Source organism: Eumetopias jubatus, unplaced genomic scaffold (assembly GCF_037043125.1).
Source record: "Eumetopias jubatus isolate StellerSeaLion01/CBP00866 unplaced genomic scaffold, mEumJub1_p1.0 scaffold_2, whole genome shotgun sequence".
In the NCBI taxonomy this organism is placed as follows: domain Eukaryota; kingdom Metazoa; phylum Chordata; class Mammalia; order Carnivora; family Otariidae; genus Eumetopias; species Eumetopias jubatus.
This window is the reverse complement of record NW_028274808.1, coordinates 44,220,987-44,231,041: the sequence shown is the minus strand read 5'-3', so window position 1 is coordinate 44,231,041 and position 10,055 is coordinate 44,220,987. Positions and strand designations below refer to the sequence as shown.

The 10,055-nt window shown below is 47.3% G+C and overlaps 1 protein-coding gene across 2 annotated transcripts in view; it reads right to left on the bottom strand.

Annotated features, from left to right (window-relative positions):
- Positions 1-226: 226 nt before the first annotated feature.
- The window catches only part of SLC39A14 (solute carrier family 39 member 14), a 44,515-nt gene continuing 34,686 nt past the window's right edge, over positions 227-10,055 (bottom strand). Inside the window, exons 4-9 of one of the 2 annotated variants that reach the window (XM_028114403.2) lie at positions 9,858-10,027; positions 7,721-7,843; positions 6,804-6,992; positions 6,481-6,688; positions 4,887-5,071; positions 227-3,294 (exon numbers count right to left, since the gene is read on the bottom strand). In XM_028114403.2, coding sequence (XP_027970204.1) covers positions 3,148-3,294; positions 4,887-5,071; positions 6,481-6,688; positions 6,804-6,992; positions 7,721-7,843; positions 9,858-10,027 — 1,022 coding nt within the window. In that variant the 3' untranslated portion in view covers positions 227-3,147. The remainder of the gene's footprint in view (positions 3,295-4,886; positions 5,072-6,480; positions 6,689-6,803; positions 6,993-7,720; positions 7,844-9,857; positions 10,028-10,055) is intronic. The other variant, XM_088020988.1, reaches the window with a different exon arrangement.

Genomic DNA, 10,055 nt, shown 5'->3' with positions numbered 1-10,055 from the left:
TTTAAAGTGAGCAGGTTATGATATCGAAGGTTCCGTCTACAATCCCTTGTCCAAATGTGAGCGGGAGCAGGAAAAGCAAGCTTTAGACGTCAGCGTGACGCTATCGCCACCTTGTGTCCCCCAGTCCCCATTACACCCCCATTCCTGTAAAAGATCACACTTGGGATTCAGCAATACAGAATATAGCTTTATTTATAGAATCTTACAAATAAAACATTTACAGTCCACATAAGTTATTTTCTTTTCTAGTTTATCCTCATAACACCTGAGTTATTTAAAAAAAATACTGTGATGGAACTTCAGAACTGTAAAAGGAAAGATGAACAACAAAAGCTTAACCTCTCTCTTTTGCAAAACTCAGACAGCTTTTTGTTTTTTAGCAGATTTCCAGAACACTACCATCTCTTTGGAAGAGGACTAACTACAGACAGATCTTAGGATACCCAACAGAGATGCCTTCTCTTTTAAACCCAGGGTGAAGAACCAATGAGGGAAAGCCCCACGCTGACACTAGACACAAGAGATACTAACCGCGTCTGGGGGCAAAGACACAAGGCAAGCTGCCTGCTCCCAGGTCACGGCTCCTGCACGGGACATATGCTTTCCTTGCTAACATTAGGAGCTGGTCACCTGGGGAAAGACGTGGGAGACACTAATGCCAGGGGTGAACAAGATCTCAAAACTTGCTACTCCTCAGACTTCTAATATGTACAAATGCTTAAAACAGCAAATCCAAGAGCTAAAAGTCAAAAGGGAATCGCCACATGTTCAACTCATGAGGTGAATCTGCCACCAGTGGGAACAGACACTCAGTTGACTACTCGCGGGGCTCCACCCCAACCAAGTTCCAGCCAGCACTGGCCTCTGGACCAATTACAGTTTAAAGAGAATTTCCCTTTGAGGCAGCTGTCTATGAAAGGAAAGTTCTTAAGTTAATATAGATGTGCATGAAAAGGGAAAGCACCCTAGTACTTCATACTTTTTTTTTTTTTTAAGTTGGTAACAATTACATTTTCAAGCTCTTCTCCTAAAACTAGGACCCACTAACTCTAACTTAGGGTCCCACTCCAAGAAGAACAGTATTTGTAGGAATGACAGGTCTACAGGGAATGCTAAAATTATAAATTTCATATATCCGTGTGAATTAGGGAAAGAAAAATCTTGGTGAAGGCTTCAAGGTTTGAGTGTTATTTGCTACTAGCTCCTGAAAGCAATGTCAGACACCGAGAAAAATAAAACAGAAAAGACAGAGAACCGTTTTAAAACAGTAACAATAATAAAAATAATGATAATATAAAAAGTTAGATTCCAACATTCAAGGAATTGGTTCTTTGGTAAAACTGGACTATAATCCTATCAGGAGTCAGTCCTGATATTTACTCTAGAATCTTGAGAACTCAAGTTTTCCTTCTTCTTCAGCCCATTCTCAAATCTATCCAAGTCAACAGGCAAGAGAAGGAGAAAAATGTATAAAGCATTGCCAGCAGTTTTCCCGCTCATACTCTTTTCAAGACTATTCCTGGTTTGAGGGCCATTTCCCAAGAAGAAAAAAAAACAAAAACAAAATAGACGCGGCTTTTAACTACTGTACAGTGGAAAGTCTTCCTGTGTAAGAACAGAAAAACTCACAGGTGTTGGCCATGACCAGCACTCGTCAGTCATGCACACAAATCAGTTAGTGAACACAGCCCCTGGGCTGTAACTGTGGGCACCACTAAGAAAGGCTTCTGGAGAGACTGGCTCCCCAAAGTGGCTAAAGAATCTCACATTATCAATATGATAATAATAAATCAATTCACCTAGTGAACCTGGAGATGAGCTCCCCTTGAAGCCAGAGTTCTGAGGATAGGGCTCCACAGTGCCTGGGGCTGGCCTACAGTCTCACAGACAAGTCTATCAATCCATCTTCTGAAGAGGGTTAGAGCGATTAAGGTTCAATGCAGTATAGGATTCGCCCTTTCTCGCTTGGGGTGAGGGAGGAAGGGGGACCTAAAATCCACTCACAGTGCCTCATCTGGAAGCCCCTGTTCAGCAAGCATTTACAGGGCCCCGTCTTCCATTACTTGTACTTTTATTTATGCAATCAACAAAAGGTGCAGCTGGGCCTGCACCAAGTCCATTTCTGATCAGCTTTGTCTAAGAAGCGCATGAGCTGCACCCAATTCTGGAAGGAAACGTGCCACTTTGCAGCAGAAGTACTGACCAGGGGAGGGAAATTTGTGCAGTCTCCCCTCTGATACAAGATTGTAAATGTGCTTCTAGGGAGGCAGATAAAATAACTCTCAGAAGATGGGAGAGGGGGAGGAAGGGGAGGTGGAAATCAGAGCAAACCAACTGATTTCCTGCACGGCTCCATTCTCCACCTTCCATTCTGTCAGTGTTAATGTGAAAGAAGGGAAGGAGGTCCAGGCAACTGACCCCTGTACAGCATTCCACCAGCGGGGGGCGCTGGCTCAGCCCTGCGGCCACAACACCATCGTCCGGGATGTGTGTGTGTGGGGGGGGAGGGGACAGGGACACAGCCATCACTTCTATCCACCCCCCCCAACCCTGGGATGATCCTTGCCTCCTCTCTTGCCCTACACGACGTGTTCCAACTTTCAGTTCTCTCTGAAAAACCAGGCAACTGGACAGACTTTGAAAAAACAGGGATTCTTGCTTCCTGTACCTTTTCTCTGGAAAAATAGGTGAATTTATTTCAAAATGGGTCATCTTGAGGTCCAGGACACACAGTTAGATTCAGGGGCCCTGCAACCAGAGACTCACCTCCTGCTACTGCTACCCAAGTCACGAGCACTGGCAGTGTTTCTGCATCGTAGGGCAAGGACGCAAAATCTCTCGCTGCTGGTTTGAGGAGAAAGAGGCCAGGATAGCCAGAGAAAAAAGTGAGGCTTGCCTGCTAAGGAAGCTGCATTCCGGTTCCAGGGTCACTCTGAGAAAGAAGGGGGAGGGAGGGAGAGGCACTACCTAGAGCCTGGTTGCCAGGGCGGCTTATTCCTAGGACAGAGCATGTGTAAAAACAGCTGACATGTGAATGCAGGAGTACAGTCCGTGTCACAGTCTGGTGCGTCGTGGGCACCGCGGCCGAGGGCCAGGGACCGGGCGGCCGAGGGCCAGCTTCCAATCCCGTTGGCTCCTGGCAGGGCCCTACCCGATCTGGATCTGTCCCGAATACATAGTGAGGACCAGCATGATGGTGAAGCCAGTCAAGAGGCCCAGGTTCTGGATGACGAAGGGGATCAAGACGCTGCCGTTCCTTTCATCCTCTTGGCAGACCTCATTCATCTCAGGGAACTGAGAAGAGGAGAAAAACAAGAGAGCTGCAGTTCCTTTCTCAACCTGGGCAGCCCAGGATAGTTCCGTGAGAGAGACGGAGCACACTGAATCATCATTATAATACCTATTCCTAAGTGTATTTATATTAGAACATGAGCACAATAATTACCATATAATACAGGATTACAACGTAATGGCATAGATCGTTATAACTGTTCTAGAGACACAATATGTAACTGAGACACATGGATATTAGATAGAACGCACTCACAGGGACAAATCAGCAATAGCCTTTCCAGCTGTGGTCCAAGGTGGCTACCGCGACTTTTCAACTACTGAGGTAAAACCAAGTATTTATCCGCACATGGAGCCCTGGATAGATGTAGATGCTGGCTAAAAATAACTGCTCTGATAAAAATCAACTGTTTTTTGTGCACTTGAGAAACACTTCAGAAGATGTTTTTGTTACCAAAATGCCACTGCCCCCTCTTTGGGAAATTGAGCAACTGTGTAAGGAACCAGAGCCTGGAGCTATGACATCGCTGTGACTCAAGGCCCCCAGCGGCGGGTGACCATGAGCAGAGCTCCAAATTCGAGCAATGCAAGCAGAAGACCATCCTCACCATGGGAGGGCTCCCCACAAGAAGAGAGAATCTAAAATGTTCTCCAGGGGTGAGGAGGGGCCATGGTGGTCACCACTCTCATCATTGCAACAAAAGTATCGTTTTCAAAGGATACGGGAAATCATTCGTGCAAACATGCCAGAGAACACGTCATGGCCAACAAACAAGAAAAGAAATCACCCGCCGTTCTATAAAAGATGTAACCAATCAGGTATTTCATTAGCCAACTCAAAGCTACTTAGAAGGGTTACACCAAACGTTGGCGGGTATGAAACCATGTGTGCTGCCTGACGCTGCCGAGAACAGCAACACTCGTTACAAGCTCAAACCACAAGGCATCCTTTCTGAGCCAGTAATTCTAGTTCTAGATAAGGTCTATCCTCTCACCAAAAAATACTGCCATTGAAAAGGATGCTTCTAAAGGATATGCAACGTGAAAAATGTCTAGGGTATGTTAAGTATAAGAGCAAATGCGAACATAAAATTGTATATTCAGTGTTCATTTCCTTTCCCTCCTCCCTTCTCTTCATTTATCTATATGCATCTATTCTGTGGAGATGAGGTTAATCCTTTCCTTTAATAACACATGCTGGTAAGTTTTTTGTCCTTTAAAATCCAATGTCCTCTTAAAAAGCACTGAACCGGGGGCGCCTGGGTGGCTCAGATGGTTACATGTCTGCCTTCGGCTCAGGGCATGATCCTGGGGTCCTGGGATCGAGCCCTGCATCAGGCCCCTTCTCCCTCTCCCTCTGCCCCTCCCCCTACTCATGCTCTCTCTCTTGCTCTGTCTCAAAAGAAAAAGGAGAAATCTTTTAAAAAAAAGCACTGAACTACACACCTTAAATAGGTGAACTGTGTGGTATGTGAGTGATTCCTCAATAAAGCTGTTATTAAGAACAAACTAACTCATGTCCTCTCAGCTGCCTCCCGTCCAATGAATAACCCAATCCCACTTTGCCTACATGGCATGAACTATGGAAGACTTACCATATCAGCCAGAGCGATATACAAGAACATTCCTCCAGCCAGTGCAAAGATCCAGTTGGCAGAGAAGTGGCTGCCAGCCAGGATGCCAAAGGCCAGACCCACGTAACAGCAGCAGGCAGAAAGGAAGTTGAAGAAGAGAGCCTGTTGGATACTCATGCCAGCATTGAGCAGGATGACAAAGTCTCCTAAGGCAGGACAACAAGAGGGAAGGGTGTGGGAGAGTTAACGCTAGGTCACGGGCAGAGAACATGATGAGGACAGACTGCTTCCACTAGGCCTAACGTCTGGGGGAACAATCAAGACAGACTTCCTCTTCACATCTAGGAGCTTGGCTCCATTTACAAAACAAGCCATGTATTTCCAGCCTAGAGGCTGAAAATAACGCACAAGATTTTCAACGTAGATAAGCCACTAGCAATAGCCTCATTGCTCTTTTGATGGATGATGAAACAGAAGGAGCTTCTTTCCTCACAACTACACTGAATGGTATTTTCAGGAAACAGAAGTGAGACTGAGAGAAGTTAAATAGTTTGTCCAAAGTCACAAGCCAGTAAATTGGCAAAGCCAGGACTTGACCTTGAGTCTCTGAGCCTCCGAAGTCTGGGCCTTTCACACTCTTGCTCCTCTGATAAAACTAAGGACCTTCTAACTCCTGGCTCATCTGCTTCTTCCACCCACCTGACCTCTAACAGACATCTCAACCTTTGGAAGATTAATAGGATGTAAGACATAACCTGAAAAAGAGAGAGAGATAACCTATACTGAACACTTAGAATACTCTATGGCACATAGCAAGTCCTTTTCACTGTTTTTGCCCCTTTAATCCTCATGAAAAATCTATGAAGCATTATTATTAACCCCATTTTAGAGGTGAGGAAACTGAGCCACAGGATATGGGGCTACAGGGAAACCAACACCCCTATAAAAATCTCCATCATTTCTGGGGCGCCTGGGTGGCTCAGTTGGTTAAGCGTCCAACTCTTTCTTTAAAAAAAAAAATTTTATTTATTTATTTGACACACAGAGAGAGCGAGAGAGAGAGAGAGAGGGAGAGACCACAAGCAGGGGGAGCGGCAGGCAGAGGGAGAAGCAGGCTTCCTGCATGAGCAGGGAGCCCGATGTGGGGCTCCATCCTAGGACCCTGGGATCACGTCCTGAGCTGAAGGCAGCGGTTTAACCAACTGAGCCACCCAGGCGCCCCATAAGCGTCCAACTCTTGATTTTAGCTCAGCTCATGATCTTGGCGTCCTGGGATAGAGCCCCCCTGCTGGGCTCTGCGCTCAGCAGGGAGTCTGCTTAAGATTCCCTTTCTCCTTCGACCTCTGCCCTCTGTCCCCCACACCCCGGCTTGCACCCTCTATCTAAAATAAATAAATAAAACCTTTAAAATCTCCACCATTTTCAATGATCAATTTCAATTATTAATTCAACTGTTAAGAATTAGTGGTTAGATTTCACAGAGCACACAGAATGTGTTAATTATACTAAGCATGCTGAAGTTTGGCAGGGGAGGTGGTCGGACACAGGAAGGGTACTGTGCCAACAACCAAGGCCACGCAGGCGGGCCGGGCCGGTGCAGAGCCGGCACACTCACCTAGCTCGTGTGGGAACTCCTCACAGAGGATGGCCACTGAGGTACTGATGCCTTGGAAAACAGACACGGTGAAGGAGGCACCGATAGCCAGGCCATCAATGAAATTGTGGAGGCCGTCGCTCAGGGTGATCATCCAGGCCAGAGTGCCAATATCAGAGTAGCGGACGCCTTTCAACCAGTAACAGGCACTCTGGGAAGCCTGCAGGTCCTACAAGAGAGCCCATCCCCATGGCCCCCGGGTCAAAGGATAGACCGTCAAGGTAAGCCTGAGCCATCAAGGCCATTACTAAAGGCTCCCACCCAAGAGCAGAGAGCCCACTCACCTGGACGGAGAGTGAGCCCACGATGACCTTCTCGTCCATCACGGGGGCCTTCCCATCCAGCTCACTGCTGCAGTGCTGAGGAATCATGTGGTCCAGATCCCCATTCTGCAGCTTCTCGGTCACCCCCTCCTCCTGGTCCTTCTTGGAAGGAAGTGTCTCAGAGGCATAATGGTTATGTCCATGATGATGCTAGAGGGACCACCGGGAGGGATTAACACGACACTCAGCCAAACCACAAAACCTCCTAAGCACTCACTCGGGGTAGGTACTCCCAGCCCTGGGAAGACCTCTTCATTCCCACCATCAGAGAAAACACAAGCAGGCAATACACACAGAAACCTAGGGACAATTGTTATAGAAACTGAACCAAGGTGAACGGAAGGGTTTGGTGCGGGACAGAAATCAAAGCAGTGACCTCAGGGCCAACACTCGTTCCAGCGAGGCGGCCCTCCTGGCTAGGAAGGTTTAGAGATCCCCCTTGGCAAGAGCTACCTTGATTGCATTCGGCAACTATTTAGAGGTTAACCGCAGGCACCAAAGACACCTTTTTGGAGCTATACTGCAATAAGCGTCCGGTTTCTCTGTGGTGGTACTTCCTACCCAATGACTCTATGTATCAAGCCCCTCCCTCACCGCTTAAAGGTACCAAAGATTATAAAGAAATGATCTCGAACGAAACAAGGGGAGAAAGGCACACAGGCCGGATCTGGTTTCTGGTCTGTCCTCACCCCTTGCTAACATCCGCGGGAGGTGAGATACTCCTGAAATCTGTCCACAGCACGGTGGGGGGGGTGGGAGGATAGCAGGTAAGTTCACTGCCTCGGGTGCTCAGGTAACCCCACTACCGAGACACACAAACATTTCTAGGATGGATGCTTTCCCTAGAAGCACCGCCTTTCCCAACAATTAGGCCTCACCTCATTTTTCTGCTTAAGAAGCATCTTCAAGATCTTCTCTGTGAAAAAGAAAAGATAAAAGCCCCCAAACACCACTGCAGACTTGGAGACATAATAATCTTCCAGAGGGTTGAAGCCAAAAGCCTGTGGACCCAGGAAAACAAAGTGAGTTTAAGGAAAAAAAAAAAAATCTTCATGGGTCCCCTCTCGTCTCTTAACCACTTCCTTGATTCTAGGAAAGGAAAGACATGTACTCACTGGGATAGCTCTGCCACCTACCACTTCCTTCCCTTTCCAGCCGAACCAATCCCCTCACTTGCCTTCATGCCACATCACCAGGCCTGTCCACTTCTCTCTAGCTTATTTTCTGATGCAAAAGATGGATCCTCTTTAGAATTTTACTCTCAGGAAGAACAGCCCTGGATATGGTTTTCTACTTTTAATAAAGACTCTGTCTTCATTTTTCCTGGTGCTTTGCTACAAGGGCAGAATCTGCCCGCAAATTCCATACTTAAGAAGACGCTTGTGTTTATTTTCATTGTTATCTAATGTCCCTGGCTGATCTGCCTATGAAACCAAAGAGAGATGGTATAATTACACTTTCTAAAATGGGAAATCCATTCCCCAGTTAAATAGTAAGAATTGCGGCATCTTCCTGACCACAGACCTCCCAGTGACCACAAAGCCAAGAAAGCAGACTGTGTTACTGCACATGTCAATTTGGGGGTGGGGGCTTGTTTTGGGCTATTTCTGGAAAGTTCACTGATCATGGGGGGAAAAACAAAATCTATTGGGAAGAAGAAGACTGGAGTAGGAATCAGGAGAATTCCACACTCCGTGATGCTCCTGACTTGTGAGGCCTTGGGAAACTGGCCGGTGACCTGCTCCCTCCATCTTCGGATAGGAAACAACCCTCTTGAATAAACCAGCCTTCTCATGAAAAAGTCAAAGGTGAAAGTGATTCTAAGTACCAGGAACTCTGGGCCGCTTAAAAGGTGAGTGTTTTTCCTTTCTGTTTTAAAGGGGCAAACTGCATCTCTACTTGCTTGTATTGTTTCCTCAGAGGAAACACAGAGACCTCTTCCTCAGAGACGTAAAGGTCAAGTTCTAGAGTAGAAGTGACACATACAGGCCGACTTTCCAGGAGAGACAAATCATCTTAAGAAGAGTGGAGTGAAAACCGTCAACTGACAGTTCTCCACAAAAAGCCACGAAGGATGGCAGAGTACAAAAGCATGGCTTTAGGAGTTATGAAACCCGGCCTCTAGGATATGTGCTCTTGTTCTGTATCTGTTAAATGGGCAAAGCATTACTTGTTCTCTAGGCATCAGTTGATCTAAGAATCAACTAAGAAGACACAAAAGCACATCTTAGAAAACACAAGGTGCTCTGAGAAGAAGCATGTAGCATCATCTTTGTGCTTCCCCTCTTGGCTATGTGCCCGGGCCTGTCAGACCACCTATAAGGAGATTCCTCCTGCTTACTGTCATTAGTGGGACTACTGCAGAGATGAAGCTTCTCCAAGGCTGCCTGCCAGACCTGACAAACACTGAGCTGCTCCTGTTCCGTGGAGATTTTCTCGTTGACCTAGGCAATGGGGCAAAGGTGCCGTCCATGTATGAGAAACCAGGCTGTTTTTAGACCACCTTTGCCCCAAGACAACCTACTGCAGAGAACAGATCTTTTTATTGAGACCTGTGGATTCTGCTGGTTTTTCTGTGTGTGCCACAAGCTCCCAGTCAGGAGCCATAAAGTGATCTCACTACACTACATCTTATCACCCAGCAGTTAGAGCACGTACTGGGCCCCCAATGCTTTACAAGCATTAACTCACGTAGCCCTCACAACACCGTCATGAGGTCAGTCCGATCATCTCCCCCATTTTGCAAGAGGAAACAGAAGCACGGAGAGGTTTGGTGATTTGCTCAAGGTCACCGAACTTGTCGAAGGTCGAGCTGGGATTCCAACCCAGCTCCCAAAACCTATGCTATGCAGCCTCTCCTCACTCGTGACTCCATCTCGGTTTCATTTCCTAAAAGGAAAGGACCTCCTCCTTCCTATTCCTTGTGTCGAAGTGGAGGGTCCTCCCGCTGTGCCCCACAGTCCCCCCGCCAGAGACTGGCATGCTCCTGTGCGGGAAAGTCCTGGCTTGCCATACCTCGGGGATGAGCTGGAAGAGGGCGTTGGAGTAGAGGGTTCCAATCGCCAGAGCTATGAAGTAGAGCAGCAGCCTCTTGTAAAAAGTCTTCTTCATGAAGGGCACCACGCTGGCCCCCATGAGGGAGCACAGGGAGATGACAGTCACACAGAGGAGACCGTATCCCCACACTGCCGTTGGGGGAGAGCCAGCCCCACC